Genomic DNA, 21,305 nt, shown 5'->3' with positions numbered 1-21,305 from the left:
ATTGTGCTAATCATAGTACGCCGGAGGACGGACTTCATTCCGTTGACCGACGTACATTTTATTAGCCTTGTATGAAAACATAGAGGCAGTGCTCTGTACACACGCTCTGTCTCCCCAGTTGCTACTAGATAAGACAAATCAAAGTAAATATTTCTTAACTAGAGTCTTTGTACTGCAGTGCATGTGCTAGGTAAATACGGATTTTATGTAATAGTAAAGATGTATAGGTACTTGTGTAGTTTTGCAACGCCAGCATGGTGCCGTGCGTCTGAGTCCCCTTGCGGCATAGGCGAATCTAGAATTATGGTAATGGGTGGTCCCAGATGTAGACATAATAGCAGGGGAACCTTTGCGCGGCGTAGCCGCGCGTCAAAAAAGGGGCGTGGTCTCATGGGAAGGAGGCGTGGCATCACAAAAAGGGGTGTGGTATTACACTTTAGACCATACACAGTAATGCCCATTACACATTTTAGCAAACTCCGTAATACCAATTACACATAAAGCCACACGCCGTAATTTAATTACACATAAGGCCACACACCATAATGCCCATTACACATTGTGCCACACATCATGATGCCCATTACATACTATATAACAAACCGTAATGCCCATTACATAAAGCTCATTGCTAGGGGGTTATTGCTTGATGGCACCATAGTACCCATTACACATGATGCCGCACACCATAGTACCCATTACACATGATGCCGCACACCATAGTACCCATTACACATGATGCCGCACATGATTAAAGGGGGGGCGGGCTGAGGTGAAAGCAGGGAGAAGAATTGGAGCGGAAACTGCAGGGGTGACAGTCACTGACAGCTGGGCAGAGAGCAGGGGGCTGCCCGGCTGTATTCAGAGCACTGTACAGTAGGTCACGGCTGTTTGAAACAATACCCCTTTCACAATAGAAAATGCAGGGATTTTCCCGGGAATATGGTCCCAGGATCATGCAGGGACATTCCCAGGCTGACCCCTTATACACCAGCCTAGTCCCTGCATTTTCTGGTATGAGGGGGAAAGACAACCACTCCCCTCTTCCTACCCCCCTTTAACCAACCAGCTATATCTTCGGAACCAACTGACCCATTTACATGAGACCAGTATCATATTGAAGAACTTTTGAGTTGGCTTTGAATGATTTTGGTCCCGTGAAACTGGGCTGTTTGGTTCCAGAGAAATCTGCCCTCAAAAAAACATAAATAAACAGTCATGAAATTACATTTAAGAAATGAAAAAAAAAAAAAAATGGTTTAACCTCAATATCCCTGGAACCAATTAACCCATATGGATCCAGCCTGGTATCAGATTGAAGGCCCAGCGATTTGGGTTTGACTGAGTTTAACCTCGAGCTTCAGTGATGCCGAAGGGGGAACTGGCAGCCATTGAACTGGGTGGGGGTCGGAATTAGTGGGTCCCATGTTATTCTATAGGGAAAACGTTCCAGCTAAGCCTGGCTGTATCTCCGGTTCCCAGGGGGCTAGAGACACGGGGCTGGGCTCGTTGGAAAGCCCCTTCCCTCAGCTACAAAATGGGCTAATGGGTGGTCCTGTGCACCCCCGGACCACCCCCTAGATTCGCCTATGCCTTGCGGGGCTCGCTTCGCTCGCCCACGCTGCGGGCTCTGTGGCTCGCTACGCTCACCACGCTATCTAAAATCAACTCCATGCCAACATGGATAGGGGGGTATGAACTATCCATGTTGGCATGGAGTTAAGTTACTTTATTTTAGATAGTTTGTGGCGAGCGTAGAACCCAGATGATTGTCTAACTACCAGGTCTGTATTGTTATGTGGGCTATGTAAAATAGCTGCTTTGTTGTGGTAAGATTTTTTGGTCTTTTATTAAAGTCTCTCTAATAAAGGAGCTGCAAGTTAGAAATGCAGCCGAACCTGCACGTGGATAAAAGTAAGTTACCGTCCAATTTTTTGGCTGGTTGAGACAAAAAATATGGCAATGTATGGAAGCAAACTATAAACTCCCAAACACCAGAAAATGGACAAAACCGGTTGTTCAGGCTGGTTGGTTACATCAAATGTATTGTGTTAATCCATTTTAAAGCGTTTGGGAGCAAATGGTCGAATGGCATTTGCTCCTATGCATTATCAGATTTTCTTTCCAACCAGCCAAATAGTTCACTGGCTAGACAGATCATATAAGCTTTAGGGGGTATGTACAGTACTTAAGAGGTGTACACACAGTGCGATTTTAACCAGTCAAAATCTAGTTTTAATCAGCCAAACCTGATGCGTGGCTCCGCTAAGTCAGAATCGCCTAAAAAAATAGACTGTGTAGGCAAGGCAATTTCGATTAGATCCCAGGAGCCGTGCATTGTGTGGATAAAGTAAATAGGGGGAGGAAAGCTGGAAGTAGGAATGGAGGCTATTTGAGAAACAGTGCAGTAGATTTTGACAGGCCTGAGGATTGGACTTGCTCTGTAGCTGGTGCATAGTGGAAGCTGGGGGAAGTTGATAATATGTGCCCACATATGCGGGTGAATCTCAGGAAGTGAGGAGGTGTATTGAGCCCAAAGGCATACCTCCCAACTTTTGAAGTTGGGAGGTCGGGACGTTCGCGCGCTCCCGAAAAGGGGGCGTGGCCTCGAGAAAAGGGGGCGTGGCCTCATGGGGTGACGCGAACTCCGGCCACGCCCCGTTTTCGCCGCTCTTTGGCGCTGAATAGATGCTGTGCGCATGCGCACAGCGTCTATTCTCGGCAAGCTGGGGGGCTCCCAACTGTCCCCCCCACCGCGGGACAATGGCGGGCCCGGGCGGGACGCGGGAACGTCCCCGAATATCGGGACGTTCCCGCGGAAATCGTGACAGTTGGGAGGTATGCCAAAGGCGTGGCTGAAAAGACAGAGTCCAGAAGCGGTAAGTAAAATTTTATGTCATTTATTGAGGATAAGTACACTGGGCGATTATGCCCAGCGTGTATGACCGCTGTCATCGCTGGGGGGGAAAGCTGCTCAATGCATACACACCGAGTGGCTTTGCACCTGCCCATTGCTGTCAGAAGATAGCACAGTGTTATGGAAAGCCGTCCACAAAGCCGCTCATCGCTGCCCTGTACAGACGAGAAAATTGAGCGGCTTTCATATGTGTGTATGGGCCTTAAGTGACAGATTTGCAGTAATGCAGGTTAAAGAGCAGTTTTGATAAAAGTGTGTGCACAACAGCAATCATTTATTATTAAGAGATTGAATAGTAAAGTTGACAGTGTTAGAGATTAAAAGGATAAAAGAGTTGGTGAGGTGATGATAATTAAGACAGGATATTCAAGGGTATAAATTCATAGTCACATTGGTACAGAAATAAGCATTTTCAAATGTTTGTTAAAAACAAAAGGCCAACACAAATAGTTGCAAGTGAAGTGATGTTTGTGCAGTGTCCAAACAGGAGTTGTTTACTGTGTAGAGTTAGTGAACATTTGTTGTTTCAAAGCAGTCCTTTTGTAGAGACAATTGCAGATAGAATGTACTCCTTCTGTTTTCCTTTGGTTTAACACCAGTGTAACACTGAAAATCTAATTACACTTTCAAAAATGTGCACTTCGGAATACCAGGCATGTGACTGCACTGTTTACAAAAAAGCTCAATGTACTCCCACTGAGATGCCTAGAATAAAAATTGGTTAAACCAACCAGCAGGGCATACCAACACACATGAAGTACATAAAATAATGCCTTCATCTGCAATAACAGATCATGCACTACAACCTACAGTATGGGAGTGTCAGGGAAAAGGCAGGCATGCCCTGGCGTTTAAAGGGGAAGGCGTGTGACATCAGCTCCAGCCCCGAGCAGCCTGTTTCAATAGCAGCCACCCAGTGGGCTACGCACAGACTGCACACATTGGAAAAATCATTAGATGGTGAGCAGCTTGCCAATGGATTTGCAGCTAATCGACGATATAGCTAATTTTCACAAGCCCTGCTAACCAATTTGCATGCTCAGGGCCGCCAAGAGAAATCCTGGGGCCCCCACGGACGGAGCTCCCTGCACACTCTGTTGACCCTTGTAAGTTGTGATGCAGCTTCTTCCATGCTGTCCCACTTCCGCACTCCCAATGCCACCGCTGAAAGGTTGACTATGGCGCACTCAGACCCAGCACACTTGCCACAAAATAAAAAAAAAACTGTGTGTCCAGACCCGGGCCACCCTGACTGGCCTGGTCCCGGGTAAACTGTACCTGATTGCTCAAAAAATGACCAGCCCAACAATCAGGTCTGAATTAGGATGGAAGTATTTAAAGACAAAGGTGGGCCCTAAGAATTATATAATCACACACAGCATCCATACATACACAACACACTGCATACCTACATATCAGGGGCGTAACTAGAGCTTTGTGGGCCCCATAGCAAAAATCTTGAAGGGCCCCCCTTCCCCCCACTATTGGCACTGAAAGGTTTTAAAAAAAAGTTGTTAGAAAAAAAATGACAGTTGTGACAGGACCAGCATAGAGGTGATAGGGACAGAACAGAGGAGGCAGAAGAGAGGGGTGACAACAGAGCTGACCAGGCAAGGACAGGGACGGGTCAGACTGGACAGGAGAGAGGAGCGGTAGCACCAGGATAGAGGGGACAGGAACACGACAGTGGGGACAAGACGGGATGCAAGAGAGGGTTGACAGGACAGAAGGGATAGGGACATGACAGTGTGGACATGTGCCCATACAGCATGGTTCTCATTATCAATGCACTCCCTGTACAGATGACAGAGGGCATTAGTGCATTGTCCAGCAGGTAGAGTGCACACACTGGGCGATGTAATGAACGATATCACTTATACCAAAATGAGCAATATTGCTCAATATATTGCCCAGTGTGTACGGACCAACCAATCACAATAAATTTTCATTAAAGAGACTTTGATCAGCACACCACACAGAAATTTACTTCCAGATCTCGCTGTTGCTGCTTCTTCAATAAACTGACCTCTCACCACTGGGGCTTCACTCCTTGCCGCTGAGAAACGCTTCCCATTTCTTGCCGCGGGTCTATCTAACCAAGCAGCTCCATGTCTCATATGGTGCAGGTGACACCCCTGAGCTCTCGCCTGACACGCTGCACATACGTCACTCTCTTCCCACCCGACACACTACACATCTCTCCCCGACAGGAACGCTACACATACACTTTCCCCCCACCATGTGCGTCTAGCACGCTACACTTACTTCTTTCTCTCTCCACCTGGCCCGCTACCCATACACCCCTCCCCCGCACCGTACTCCCGCTGTGCTACCTCCAATAAGCTCCCGGTGCTCTTCTCCCACTGCGCAACATAAAGAATAAAGAAAGAAAGACATTAACTACAGAGGGTACGTGAGATAGCAAGCTGGTCCTTGGGGCCCCCCTAAGCCCCCGGGCCCCATAGCAGCTGCATCCCCTGCACCCTCTGTAGTTACGCCACTGCTACATATCATACATCCATACAAACACACACACAACACACACACTGCATGCATATATACATACATACACAACACACACCTGGCCTGATTCTAATCCCATAGCTCACCCCGTGCATTTGCATGGGGTAGCAATGTTTGGCATCTGTGCATGCGCATATATGAGCGTGTGCAGACGCTGGGTGCAAGCGGGCACAGCCAACTGTTTGCCATCTTGTTCACACCCACCAATGCGGGCGGGGGGTGTGGTTGGGTGGATGCACCCATGGGAATGCCCAGCGCTTTATGGGTGTTCCCAATGAAATTCAGCAGTGATGCGGCTGCCGGGGGCGGGCAGCTGACATCACTGGATGTCAGCTGCTTGCCCTGTTCCCGTACAAGGCACACGCAAAACTAAGGAACCCGCGTGTACTTACCAAATCATGCAAAACATCCATTCGCAGCTGTGCGGGGAAGACGGCCAGCGATGGGGGGGTGGCTGGACAAGCATCGGGAGGTGTTAAAATCACACGCAGCGCTGAACCAGAATAAGGTCCACAGTGCATGCATACATATACACACACAGCAATAACTAATTCACCTCTTCCAGTAGCTCCTTCCGTAATTACATCTAATTGGTGGATTACTGCTAAGTATGATGGGGATCCCAAGAGTTGCTATGGGTCACTGAATCAGTGTGCACATTTTTAACTACTCCCAAACAACTTTTCTACTCTTCAGACCACAGTGGTGTATTTTATCTCATTACCTGCAGGAGAAAGTTCAGCCTCTCACCTCGGAAATAACATGACACATTCCTTTAAAATGAAAAATTAACTTACTGGAATCTCTATAGAGAATTTTCAGTTAGCCTGGTTAGGTTTCTCTTGCAGTAAACTAATATTCTCCTGCTCCATCAGGCTACTGTGGGTGAATATATGGCACAAGATTGGATCAAAGATAATGTCCATGAATTACCATCTTCATTGGACGGTTTGATAACATTTTGTAGTAAGTGAACATGCAATGGTCTCAAGATAAGGAGCTAGGATATTCTACCATGGTCACACCTCAGTTTGCACCACAGTTATCTGATGAACCCATGCACTTGGTACAGTGAAAGGAAAGACTGCATCTACCGTGCAGAGCCGGGTAAGTAGTCCCCTGCTGTCTCATGCTTTGAAAAATGCTGAATCCTTATTAGTTTAGTAGTTACCAAATACCTCATTACCCTTTCTGACCATAGCAACTGTTCTATCTCAATTCCCATCGGCTGTCTCTTGTCACAATGGGGTTTATTCTAGTTCATTCTTTCTGACAAAATCCTTCTTAGATGGACAAAACCATGTGCACTGCAGGGGGGCAGATGTAACATGTGCAGAGAGAATTAGATTTGGGTGAGTTATTTTGTTTCTGTGCAGGGAAAATACTGACTGCATGATTTTACACTTCAATATAGATCTCACTTTGAAGAAAAACCCCACCCAAATCTAATTCTCTTTGCACAAGTTACATCTGCCCCACCCGCAGTGCACATGGTTTTGTCCATCTAAGAAGGATTTTGTCAGAAAGAATGGACTAGAATAAACCCCAATGTCTGCTCTTTTGAACTCCAGTGTCACTATGGGGGCGATTCAGACCTGATCGATCAGGTCCGAATTCACTACCACGCCAATGTTTGAGGCTTGCATATATGTGAATGTGCGCAAACCCCTGGAGCGAACAACTTTGACGAAAAAGCCAACCACCTCCCCGCCCGACCACACTTACTTACATGGTTCGATCTGGTGGATGGTGTGGGCGGGGAGCAAGGCAGGCGGTGCATGGGTGCCGCACTGGGTGGGCGGCAGCTGAGTGAATGGCAGATGTGGGCAGGGTGCAGCCTGTGCAGTGTGATCTCGGACATCAAATCAGGCTGAGCAGAGCCACACTGTCAGGAACAGCCGGGCAGTGTCTGAGCGAGTGCTCAGACACTGCCTGGCATTAGACTGCACATGTGCAGTATAATTCCGAAAGCCTTTGATTGGAAACTCCAATCCCAGACATAGGCGTGCGCAGCCCATTTTCTTAGGGGGTGCACCATTGGAGGGGCATGTCCATCACCGCCTACTGGGCGTCAATGCAAACTAAATAGAAGGTGACTTATTTATGTATTTGGGCTTCAGAATGAATAATTCCCCTCCACGCACATACTAGAAACAGGAACAGTACGCGGTGAAAGCGCTGCAAAAAATGTTCACTGTAAAAGCCCATTACACATAATGCCACATACTGTAATTCCCATTACACCACACACCATAATGCACATTACACCACACAGGGACCGCTAGCATTAGGTCGGGGAAGGGGGTGGGGAGGTTAGGCTCAATGGGGGAACTTAGAGGTAGGCTGTGGGGAGGGGGAAGGTTAGGGTAAGACCGCGGGAACAGTGGTTTCGGGTTAGTTACTTAGAAGGTGGGGTTAGGGTTAGTCTGCAGTGTGGATATGTTTAGGTGCTGGGGCACGGGGATTAGAGTAGTGGGGACAGATAGTATTAGGCTACTAGGGCAGGGCTAGGCAGCAGGAAGTGAGGGATGGTAAGGGGGGAGGATAAGTACAGTATACCTACCTGACAGCTGTCAGGATTCCCTCTATTGGGATACCAGCATTGTATTCTGACGGCCAGTATATATACACTATTGTAGGATTAGAATGTGTGGCCAGCATGATTTAAAAAAAAAAAAAAAAAATCAACCAAACCAACAAAAACGACCATAAAATACACCAATAAAATAAAAAAAATATACTAATTACATGCCAGTAGTATTTATATGCGCCCGAAAAGGTAGAGTGTCCAGCAAATCTGTTATAAAACTAATACGGCCTACACACATGCCGATATTAATGCATTTTCTAAGCGATTTTGCTTAGTTTGGCAAAGTCGCTTAGAAAATGCCCTCACATCGGTGTGTGTGTGGGGACTATATCGGCAGCAATGCGCGTCCCCGCGCGTCTTTATCGCTGGCCGAGATTGATGGACAGTGTCCATCAATCTCGGCATCGGCAGGGTTCTCCCACCGGAGAACACTGGCGCTGTCTGCTCGCTTAGCACACAGAGCTGACAGCTCGCTCTGTGTGTGGGCTGTCAGCTCTGTGTGCTATGCGAAAGCGGCGCAGCACAGCCCGACCTAGCATAGCTAGGTCGCCCTACACACATCGCTATGTGTGTAGGGCCCAATACACAGAAGTCCCACAATATACAGTACAGATGCTTGACAAAAGCACATTACAGCACTGAAATGTTGCTGGTACAGCACTGTGCTTGGTCTTGTTATTTTGGTCTTGTTACTCCAGTGCTGCCATTTGGGATTATATATATATATATATATATATATATATATATATATACACATACATATATATATATATATATATATATATATATACAAACAGTATTATATATATGATACACATTACTAATATTGTTTTTCTTTACTGCAGTAGTTGAGGCCTCTCCTGTCTTAAAATGGGTGGATGAAAATCCCCCCCCCCCCCCCCCCCCAAAAAAAAACCATAAAAAATAAATATATAAAACACAACAGATATCTAGAGAGAGACAGACAGACAGACAGAGTGAGAGAGAGACAGAGTGAGACAGAGAGAGACAGACAGAGAAAGACAGAGAGAGAGAGACAGAGGAAGACAGAGAGAGAGAGAGAGAGAGAGAGAGAGAGAGAGAGAGATACTTGACAGGGCATCACTCACTGGATCAGGAAAGTAACTGCCGGGGTGCTCAGTAATTAGCAATGTAGCCTTCTAGTTTCCAGCAGCACTCCCACGGACTTGCACCAGCGTTAAGTTCTGTGTCCGAGTGATATATTGTGCAAGTCCGTGGGAGTGCTGCTGGAAACTAGAAGTTCTGTAGTTCATACATGTGTGTGTATATATATACATTTAGCATGCAAGTTCTTGCCTGGGCTCTGCCTCGGTCTGTTGCTGATCGTTGTAGGGGCCGTCTGTGTGGTGAAGCTGCACTGGCACTGCAGCAGCTACTTATTAATGGTACGGTACCGGTGTTGCGCTTGTGTCAACAACAGCGTGGTAGGGTCCAAAACTGTGCGCCGCACAGGAAGAAAGTGTGTGGGCGGGCAGCGCCGCGCAAACTCGCTCTGCAGGCAGCTTGGCTCAGTGGCATGATGAGCAGAGCTGCCGATGTCCTCGTTGATCAAAGGCCTTTAGTAAGGAGCAGGCGGGTGCCCCATGCGATCAGTGTGCCGGTAGAAACAGCACTGTGTGCAAGCGCGCGCGCGGGGGGGGGGGGGCGACAGTCATTAGGAGGTGCCTGTGCACCCCCGGCACCCCCCGTGCGCACGCCTATGATCCCAGAATTGAAATCCCAACGATTTTGGGGTCAAATCATACCGTCGATCCCCAGATTAGCAACCCTACCTTTTACATATGCACCCAGGTGTTGTGACTAGACCTTTATAAATGTTTGTTCTTAGTACTATTTTAAGGCATAAGATTATAAAACAACATCCTATTTCCAAAATTATGTTTTAAGATGGCACTGTCACAACTCGCTGGGATAAGATGGATGTTGACCGTACTTGTAGTACTGGCGTAGACCCTGTACAAAGCTGAAGAGTGTAATGTATTAGCTGTGTTCACCAGGGACCACTAGAGGTTGCAGCTCTCTGATTGGTTTCCTTATATATGGGGCTGGTGGACACTTGAGGAACTGAAGGCAAGTAGGTAACTGGGTGCCGTAACAAATAGTGGTCGTCAGAAAAGGATCAGAACCAATTAGTAAGAAGAAACAAGCAGAATCATGTCAGAAGAAAGGAAAAGTCAGAGCCAGAAAGTAACTATAAACATTACTAAGGGAGGAGGCAAGAAAAACTGTCTGATGGAGCACAAATACAACAGACAAAAAACACTGTAGGTAGTTAGCCTAATACATACCTCCCAACTTCTGTTTTGAAGAAATATACACTCGGCGAGCGCCCGAAAAGGGGGCGGGGTGTATGCAAATGAGGGCGCGGCTTAAGCTAATTAGCCGCAACCTCATTTTCATATGAGAATAGACGCTGTGCCGCTTACACATAATTCAGTGATCTCCGTGGAGGGGGCGGGGCTAAAATGACGCGATTGTGTCATTTTAGCTCCGCCCCCTCCTCTGAGACCCGAGGATTGCGGCATTTTAATGCCGCGATCCGGGGGACAGCGGGGGTCCCCCCTGAATCCGGGAGGGTTGCCCACCCTTCCGGGGGGCCGGGAGGGAGCCCCGATTTTCGGGAGACTCCCGGAAATTCCGGGAGGGTCGGCAACCCTGATATAAAAGAAAAAAATCTGTTTAGTTTTGTTACGACATTCAGAAGTGTATGTATATAGATAGATAGATAAATAGATAGATACACCATGGGTAACAAAACTATATAGATTTTTCTTTGTAATACTTATATTATTATGATTAACTTTTAAAAAGCAAAAAAGATCAGAGAGTCGTCCAAAAAGAACCGGTTCTTTCGCTTGCTGAGCCGGTACGAGCCACTCACGGGAAAGAGCCGAGTTGCCCATCTCAGCAAACACGATGATGAATAATGATGATGAATGATGCAGCTGATGATGACGCTGGACCCTGGCCTGGCACGGCATCTCCCAGGAGCCCGGGAGAAGTGGGGCTGCTGTTGTGAGAACTAGTGGAGAGAGACGAGGCTGCCGGGGAGGGGGCGGGGCTTGTGTGATAGAGGCGCAGCGCGCATGTGCAAAGTATGGAGCCGAGTACCAGCTGACTGGCAGTGTTCTCGGTGCTGCTGTGTGTGTGTGTGTGACTGTGTCCTCTTAGAGCGGGGACAACGGCGGCGACACGCGATGGCCAGTCTAATTTTTCTCCTCATATGGGCCCCCATGGTCAGCCAGGTGAGTGCAGCAGCGTCCCTGTGTGTGTGCTGCCACGGTGCCTGCATCCTTGGCTTTCTCTCTGCCCATTTGTATGCCCTATGCCTCTGCATACCCGGTGCCTCTGCCTGCCCTGCGTATGCCCTATGCCTCTGCTCATGCCGGCCTCGTGCTGTATTAGTCTGTTACACTGCTGTGATTTGCATGATGCCTCTGCCTCCTGTGTGTGTGTGTGTGTGTCCTCTCCCTATCTGTCATCGTTTGGGCATTACCTGCTTGCTTAATGCCCCTCCCTTTTGTTCCACCCTGTAGTGTGCTGACTCTGAGTGCTCACCCTGTGACCCCCTTCTCATGCAGGGCATTACTGTGCTGTTGTCCTGCTTTGTCTGTCTTTCGTTTGTGCTTTTCCCTTCTAATTCTCTCTAATAGTATTACATCATGTTGCTCATCCTATGTCTCCCTACTCCTTCCCTCTGCTCTGTTTTTAGTGATATTTTGGCTCAACCACATTTCTAGAATATCAGAGCAGAGAGCATGCTGAGTACATGACAGCTTCATTGTGTACATTATACAGTAATCTGTTTACTAGGTGCAACTTTTACAATGTTCTTGTACATGCCGCTTAAAGTCTGTGGTGTGTGTGTGTATGTATGTATGTATATATATATATATATATATATATATATATATATATAATGATGTCATTGCTGCAACTAGTTGTGCCACAGTTGTGTTGCTCGCAGGAAATTTGGACATGATGCATATATGGCACATCCCATTTGGCACATCCCCTTTCAAATTTGTACAAATATTGTATAAAAGGACCTTCAAACTATGTACTTAGGGTTGCCACCTCTCCCGGATTTCCGGGATTCTCCCAGATCCGGTGGCAACCCTAAGGCTGGTTTCATACACTCCGGTTTTGACCGGACGGAAAAAAGCCGGACCCACTTTGTCCGGCTTTTAGCCGGATTTCTGGACCTTTCACATGGTCCGGTTTGGAGATCCTGTGGCCCCGCCCCCTCGCCACATGGGGGTGGGTCCAAACAGTTTGACTGGCATTTCCAGTCTGACGGGGTGTACGCCCGCCCTACTCGTCACATGGGGGCGGGCGTAAGTATCTGGTAATTTCCGTGGTGTGTGAAGGCGCCCATTGCCTTCTACACCACACTGAATGGGCAGAACGGGACGGCCACGGCACGGCAGCCAGACATTGCAGTGGTAAGATCCGGCTGCTACCCGGCGGCCGCGCCGTGACCGTCCAGTGTGAATGGACACAGAGCTGTCCATCACACACTGTAGGGGCGGCACGGCTTTTAAGCCGTGCGGTATTTTCCCGTCCGGCAGGAGCCGGACAGTGTGAAACCGCCCTTAAGGTGGCTTTTTCAGTTTCCCGGATTCCGGATTGTTTGAAAAAGCCTCCATGCTCTCCGCTGCCGCGTAGAAACAGGTGCACGCAAGATGATGATGTCATCATAATCTCGCAAGCCTGTCTGCAGGCCCCCCGCTCACCGCTGGTGTCGCCTGCCAGCCCAGCCAGCCTAATGGTGCGTACACACGGGTGCGATATGGCTTCCGATATTGCCGATATAGTGCACATCGGAAGCCATATCGCATACCGATTGTGCACTTTTCAGGGCTTGCGAGCCCGATGCGCTGCCGATGCGCGCTCCCGAGTGAGCACAAATCGGCAGCGACATAGTGAGGGCAGGCAAGACTATATAGTGCAGATCTGCACTATATAGTCTTTGTGCCTTATACTCACCATACCTCCGGCGGCCAGAGGGAGAGGGACGAGTCCTGGGGCTGCGCTGCAGGGCGGCTGATGACCCGGCCGGAAGAAGTCACCCTAAAGAGGAGGGGGGGTGTGGCCTGATGTCCTGATGTCTGCACGGCACGGCGGGGGACAGCTGTTTGATGTGCACACGCTGACATCCCGGGCCCGGCAGGTAATGTCTCTGCTCTCTCCTACATGCTCCCACACGGTCGACATGCTGCCGTGCGATGCGAGTCCCGATGCCATCAGATCGCGTCGGGACTCGCATCGCACGGCAGCATGTCGACCGTGTGTACACACCTTTAGGTACATTTTTTAACAGCCAGCACGTTTAAAAAAATAAAAAAATTAATATATATGTGTGTATGTGTGTGTGTAGATGTAATGGGCAAAAATTGGTTGTTTTTAGCTATTACAGGGACCACGCCCACTGTATAAAATAGGCCACGCCCCTCTTTGTTGGACCACGCCCACTTCTCCAAAGGTGTGCGCATAAATGAGGGGGAGGGAAAAGTCTCTAGAAATCCAAGATGAGTGAGGTGGCAACCCTATATGTACTATATATATATGATGCATAAATACATTGTTTAGACTTGGGTCATATCCAGTATATCTCATTATGGCATGCAAATATTACAAAATATGGAAAAATCCAAAATACTTTATTCCAAATATAGGCAGCTTTAGGCGTTAGGGAGGGGGGGGGGGGGGACCAAGTCTGCAAATCAAAAAATCAAGGATGCCTATGAGGATCCTTGTTGTACTTTATGCTGGTGGCGGCTGTGGATCTTCTAAGACCTCACCTCCATACTTTCCCTTGATACATACTTCCCTACATTGCAGCCCCCTCCTCCTTGTACTCTGTTGTGGGTGGCAAAAGGGAAAGTGGTCAAATATAACAGATCTGGTGTGGAGGGCTGGCTGTATCAATGTAAAGCTTTAATTTTTGAGTTTTGAACAGTATTTTTTTTATTTATTTTTTTATATCCTATTTTTTTTTGAGTGGGGAATTTAAATTCTGTACAACATTAGCTAATGTGCACATTCACAAGAATCCCAGAAGCTCAATAATACATATAGTCCTGTATCTGGTTGTGAAGGGAAATCAATGAAGTTTGAGCCTACAAGTTGCTCATAAAGGGGTACAAACACAGGCAACTTGTAGAAATCATGGGAAGTCAAAATGCCACCTTTTTGTATTTCATCTCACTTACATACATCAAAGAGTTGTGCAGGGGATGTAAACACTGTAACATCCAACACCTTTCTAGGGGTAAATTTATTAAAGTTTCAAAATGAAAAGAGGTGATGTTGTCCATAGCAACCAATTAGATTCTCTCTATCGTTTTCTAAAATGCAATAGAGAAATGATATACGGAATCCGATTGGTTAGAAAATCACCTATTTTAATTTTTAAAAGCTTCTGTAAATTTACCGCCAGGACGTCTATTCAGTTAAAGTCTGATCCATTCCGACATGCATTTGTCGGAATGGATCCGACAATACCTATTCAATTGTCCGGCCAAATCTGACTGTCGGATATGGCTGCTACTGCACACGAGAACCGGGTGAGCAACAGCAGCAGGCGGACTGCACTGGGTGAGCAGCAGTAGCACCACCGCTGCTGCTCACCCTGCGCCATCCTCCCCGCCTCATCTCCTGAGTCCAACTTTTTTTTGGATTGGATTGGATTTAAGTTGGATTAAGATTGTGGGAAATTGGACAATAACCTGTCAAATTTGGCCCCGACTCTGCCAATCGACGTGTTTCCTGACAGGTCGGAAAAAAAATCGGTCTAATCATGGATTAAAAAAAAATGGCGGAAACTCCCGTTTTCCAACTTTAATTGAATAGACACCTAGGTCTCAAAGGTTCAGCTTTCTCACACGTTCTATTATTATTATGCATTGTTTTATAATACAATAGGTTGTCTCCATGTTCACACTAGATACTCTTTATTACATGGTACCATTTACTAAAAGCCAATGACCTCTTTACATATTAGAGAGCATATGTACAATAGTTTTGCAGTAATGCGTTAGCAACAGGATCCGATCAGCATACTTACGTTCAGGATGCAGGCAGTCTTAATATTAACGCCGGATTCCCAGCACTAGGGATAAGACTGGTGCCAGAACTCTGAAAATGCTCACAATGCAGGTCCATGAATCCAGAACGACAGCATCCTGAGCATAAGTTTGTTGGGGCTGGTTAGGTCTCTGTCATGGTGGAGGGTAGTTTAAACAGTATATTGGAAGTTAGGGTTACGCTGTAGAGGGGGAAAAGGTTAGGTTTAAAATACTAACCATCCAGGTGTCTGGATTCTACACATTGGGATACCACTGTGGATCTTCTGACCTCCGGCCTTCTAAGTGCCACCATACCCATATCATCCCATTTGCAACGGTACGCACACCTTTAAGGCACCAGTTACCCTGTTGACCACTGAGTCCCCTATTCTACCTTGCATTTCATGTTCACGAACTAATGTGTGAAAGTCATTAGCTTGCAATAGTGTGTAACCAAGTGTGATGGCAAAGAGATGAATGATCCCAATCTTATTTCATCTTTTGAAAATGTGTGGTAGAATCGGGACCAAATTTTCCCATCTTCCTTTGCAAAGAAGCTCATTTCATAATAGCAAATAACTTATTATGCTTCAAATGTAAAACTTCTGGGACTAAATAACTTCAAGCGTCACCAAAAAAAGCGTAATTTTAAGAAAATTATTTTTTTTTAACACTTTATTTTTGTGCACTGACAAATAATGGGCACCCATTATATTGTTGTGCTTGTCAACCCTAAATGCACTGGGTTTAGCTAACCCCATTTAAAGTAAAAGTCATAAGGAAAACTCTGGCCGCCTTATGCCTGAGTGTTCGCCATCTCAGGAGGGTATAAACAAAAATGATTGGCACCTGACCTATGCAAGAATTCCATTGCTCCAATGGGGGCTCATTACTTAGAAATGCACAAAAAATGATAGAATTCCCTACTTTTGTCTGTAGGCGCCATCTAACAGTTGTCCGTGCTTTTCCTGGCCATCCGCAGCCTTATAAACACTGCATCACTATTAAGAAACAATTAGTTCAATTGCATTGACGTGGCAATATTGGAACCAGGATTTCAAACACTGGTATGTCAATTGCTGGCATTGTAACTGCATCCCATTTCAGCTTTGCTCCTTATACACGAAATGCTCATTTCTCTAGCAAACTACCAGTTGCAGAGGACAGGTTTCCATGTTCTTGGTGTCTAAAAGTTCAAGTTAGCGCTGAGGTTCCGTTTCTAGTTCTGTGTATCAGCGTGCAGGTTGTTCTGAGTTCCTTATTCCTTAGCATTTTTGGTTCTCCGTTCCCCTTGACAGTATATCCCAGAAGTGGGTTTCAGCTACGAGTTCCTGCATTAAGGTTCTAGAGTTGAGCTTCCATGATCTGTGACAAATTCCTATAGCTGCCGGTTCCGCCGTTTCTTATATTGCCCACACATATTCTGCAGCATTTTTCAGATAATATATTAACAGTCACACCTGTCCCTGCCCAAGTGGAGCTTACAATCTATATTCACTAACACATATACACACAGACACATTCATTCTAGGATTAATTTTTTTTATTGGGAACCAATTAACCTACCAGTATATTTTTGAATTGTGGGAGGAAACCGGAGTACCCGGAGAAAGCGGGTAATATACAAACTCTGCACAGTTAGGGTCATGGTCTTTGAGGACAACAGCTGTAGACAATGGGTGCAGCTGTTTACAGTGCTGGAACTTGCTCTACAGGGTCTGCATTATAAGGAGATTGAGCCCAACCCCAAATAGATGAAAATCACATGTTCTATGCTAAGATCTGGGACTAGTTGTAGCTTCAAGTACTTTTCCTGAGAACAGAGGCCACACAGTAAAACCCACAACTAATTGAAACTTCCCCAAATAGATTTTTTTTAAAGCAGTAAAGAATATTAAATCTTTATCTAGCCTTTTCTGGCACTTTGGGATATCTGTATGGTCCGGGATTATCCAGCATATGGTCCCTTTGGAACTTTTGCAAAATGTCTTCCTCAAACAGTTTGGTGGTATTGGTTGTTAGTAGCAATCATGTCTGCATGTTGATTGGAATAATTACATACCCTATGACAGAGGTTCCCAAATGCGCTCCTCAAGGAACCCCCAACCGCCCAGGTTTTAAGTATATCCATACTTGTCTACAGGTGACTTTATTCGTTCCTCAGTCAATTTGATTTAGCAATTGTTGGGATGGCTTGAGGACCACTTTTTGGAAAGATGATGAAGATGCCTTTTTTGAACACTTATTGACAAACTGGAGTTGCAAATTATCCAATTTACATACTTTAAAGGTATATAATTAGGTATTTTATGTCAGTCATGGAACTATACTTCTGTCTTTTTGCGCATGTCCATATAAAAAGGAAGAATGACTACATACCCAGATTCTTATTGTGGCAATTTCTAATAAGTTCGGAACAAATAAATTCAGACGGCCAGATTGAGTTTTTGTCCTTTCTAAGTGCACACACCATCTATAGATACTCTTAAAAGATGGATCATGGCTATCCTTGCACAAGCTTACAAAGGAAACTGACCTGAGATACCAGAAACTTCATATTGCAAGGACTTTGGCACCTTCCTGAGCACATAAGGTTCTGGACTTAGCTGGCAACTAGTTTAAAGCTGCAGAGGGGTCACCTTATGTTATGGCTGTAACATCTTCTGCTGACTATTTTGAAGGAAATGATTTCAAACAGTTATACATAATAACATTTAATTTGTTGCATTTATTTGCACTGTTGAAGGGACCATACAACCACAATCGCAAAAGGATTCTGTGTTTTTTCCCTGATTTTAACGATTCTCCAATCCATCAATACATTGTAGATATTTTACAGTGATTTGCATACCATTCAAAGATAAGATCAAGTGATGAACGTGCTTAACCATTTGCAAATTGGGTGATGTTACCATACACTAGCAATTTGCAGCCCCAATACTGTATGTCAGTGAAATCCAACATATTGGACAGCCTAATTAACTGATTCCAATCACATTTTATTCCGAATCTGAGATTAGTAAAATCCAAACATTTTTTTTAACACAATTATCTGCAAAATGCAGAATGGCCCCATTTGATTGCTGATGTATGGGGCCCCATATGTGACATTTATTATAACTGTTGTGGAGTTTAAAAGGATATCGGGACATCATCAAAGGAAAGGACAGCATGTCCATTTTCATTTCCTTGAAATACTCCTTTGTACCACCAATATACCTGTTTATATTAAAGTTTGCAGCATATGTGGTCTGAGCTGCGGTAATGGTCGATCACTGTGTGTCTTCCTGTGATTAACTGTTACCTCAACTACAAAATATTGGGGTTAAACACAGTTGATCACAAATGTCCTAATATTAATAAGTGTTAGTGTTCTGAAGCCAGAGCTATGTACATAAAATGATACAAAAGTGATGAATGAAACTAAAATATTAAAAGGATAGTGTTAAGGTCCATACACACTGGGCGACTATGCCTTGCGTGTATGGACAGCGATGATCGCGTTCATCGCTGGGGGAAAGCCGCTCAGTGCATACACACTGAGTGGCTTTCCCCCTGCCCGGCGGCATAGTGCAGAGCTATGCAAAGCCGTCCTCAAAGCCGCTTATCTGCTGTTAATACCGTCTACTAGCAGATGAACGGCTTTCCCGGCAATGATGCGGGAGTGTGCAGCAGCGCTCATTGCCGGGGCATACACACTGGGCGGCTTTGAGCTGAAACTGTAGTTTTAATTCCATTTATCATTTTTATATCACTTTCTATTCTGTGTTCATTCTCGGAGTAGACAACTCGGAGGCCAGCTATCTCTGTCGGCAGGCCCTCCATCCCGGGGATTGGGCCTTTTCAGGACCTAGTCAGATATTGGGGCAAGGTGAAAATAGATCTCATGGCCTTGAGGTGCAACAACCAGTTGCCCCGCTACTTCTCCAGAATGTGAGACCTGGTAGCAGAAGCCATGGACGCTATATTAGTTCCTTGGCGGCACACTCCGGCGTACCTCTTTCCATTTCTTCCAAGGTGCATCAAGCATGAGTCGGCTACGGTCTTGGCTCTGGTCTGGATGAACCTTTGCAATTACCTATTCATCTGGCTCTGCTGCTGCAGGGTCCATTCCAGTATCCCAACTTACAGCTGTTTATCGACATGGCCACTATCATTAGACAGAAGGGTATTCCACAGGAGGTTATCCCCACCATGTTTCGGGCCCAGAAACCGGTTATGGAGGCCTCATATCCTAGAATTTGGTGCTGTTATGTAGCATGGTCCTAATTCAGACTTTAACGCACAAAGCACATTTTTCTTTTTCTCAAATGGAAAAAAAGATGTTGCACTGCAGGTGGGGCAAATGTATCATGTGCAGAGAGTTTTAGATTTAGGTTTGGTGTGTTCAAACTGAAATCTAAATTGCAGTTTAAAAATAAAGCAGCCAGTATTTACCCTGTACAGAAACTAAATAATTTGCCCAAATTTAAATCAATCTGCACATGTTACATCAGACCCGCCTGCAGTGCAGCATGGTTTTGTCCATTTGAGAAAAGTGTGCTTTAAGATCTAGGGGGGTATTCAATCTAGGATCACAGCTGTCGATCCCTGCCGACAGCCGTGTTCCTGGTCCGTTTTTGGTCAGCCCAACAGCTTAACGACAGGCGGGATTTGATGTCCCGGCTGCCAATTGGTGCAAAGGGGGCGTGGTGTCGAAAACGGGCATGGGTTGCTGATCTGCGGCCAGAATCGTGACAATCCACGTGCGTTATCAGCAGAACGGGCCTGACAGCTTCTAAAGTCGGGCCCCTTCTGCCGCGATCCCGCTTGAATGCTGTCCCTAAATACAGCATTGAATAGGGAGCCGTCGCTATTTCCCCCATCGGAAATAGGGGTGGCACATTGAAACCCCCCGCCCCAAGTTGGAATAGGGCAGTTTCTTCAACTGGGTCTTCTGAAGAATAGAGAGGGAGGAGTTACCAACATTTCTAAATGTATTAAAGTGACAGCTCCTCTCTGCCACCTTCTATACCCCAGAGTACTAGGCTCCAGTGTCCCTTATGGAATTAGAGAAACTGATTTATCGGTGATTACCTGTCTGTCTTTTCCATGTCGAACTAATAACCCTGTTGACCCTTTGACCCACTCGACTTATATATATGACTAGTAAGCCCGCTCGAAGAAAATGCTTCGAAAGCTAGTAGATGTACTTTCACTTGCTGCCAACAGATGGCAGTGTAAGCCCGCTCAAAGAAAATACTTCCAAAGCTCCATAGAGGTGTCTCAGATCTGCGAGCGCTGAAGAAATCATTAGATGGTCGGATTTCTCCCCCACATCCATGGCTGCAAATGGATGATTATGCAAATCATCCATTCGCATGCTTGCGGGGGTTCGGGGGAGGGGGGCGGCGGTGCCGGCGGCCCTTGGTGGACTCACAAGGCTGTAAAATTTTCTGACTGTACTGTAAAGCTGTAATTCAGAAATGGAAGCTGCTACATTAATTTCTAAGTTTGCAGTAGGCTATAGAAAGTGCATGATTATGCCAGTATTTGGATTAAAAATCAATATGGAGCCTGATAAATTGACTTTTCTCTTAACAACCTGTCTTCCTGTCTAGGTACTCTGTGAATATGGTATGGTGCACATTACATCGGACAAAAGTGGGGGCAGTGCCAAAGATTACTGCATTCTTTTTAACTCTGAATGGGCCCACCTGCCTCATGACCTGACCAAAGCTGTAAGTTACCTCTTACCTTTATTAGTCCTAGCAGAAAGAATTGCTTGTGTTTCGGTTATGCAGTATTTAATTTTTTTAGGCAGTATTTTTTTTAACCAATCAAATACTGTTATCTTCGTAAATAAGAAGTAGATTCTGATTGGTCACCCATAGCAACAGCCACGTGAAATAAGTCATATGTTAGTAAACTTCCCCCGGTACTCTTTACCTAGAATGGCGCCCACGATTTTGATCGTGGGCATCGTTAGTAAAAAATCGCGGGCATCGCATGCACTAAAAAATCGGGTGCGATGTGACCCACGCGATGCCCGCGATTTCCCATAGGGAACAATGTTAAATGTCCCAATTGACCCGATTTTCCTGTTCAATGTCTCAATTGACCCGATTTTTCCATAGGAAACAATGTTAAATGGCCCACAGAGGCCAAATAGGCACCATGAAGTGTGAAATGGCCCCCACAATTG

At 45.9% G+C, this 21,305-nt stretch overlaps 1 protein-coding gene across 4 annotated transcripts in view; it reads left to right on the top strand.

The window, feature by feature from the left end:
• The first annotated feature begins 11,112 nt into the window (after positions 1–11,112).
• SPPL2B (signal peptide peptidase like 2B) overlaps positions 11,113–21,305 on the top strand; it is a 73,713-nt gene continuing 63,520 nt past the window's right edge. For 2 of the 4 annotated variants that reach the window (XM_083174871.1, XM_083174869.1), the window contains exons 1-2: positions 11,113–11,296; positions 20,722–20,841. In XM_083174871.1, the coding sequence (XP_083030997.1) occupies positions 11,138–11,296; positions 20,722–20,841 (279 nt within the window). In that variant the 5' untranslated portion in view covers positions 11,113–11,137. The remainder of the gene's footprint in view (positions 11,297–20,721; positions 20,842–21,305) is intronic. The other 2 variants (XM_083174863.1, XM_083174855.1) reach the window with 2 other exon arrangements.

This window comes from Crinia signifera, chromosome 1, assembly GCF_055691185.1.
Source record: "Crinia signifera chromosome 1, ASM5569118v1, whole genome shotgun sequence".
Classification (NCBI taxonomy): Eukaryota; Metazoa; Chordata; class Amphibia; order Anura; family Myobatrachidae; genus Crinia; species Crinia signifera.
The sequence above is the reverse complement of the archived record's forward strand: the minus strand, read 5'-3'. Positions and strand labels throughout refer to the sequence as shown.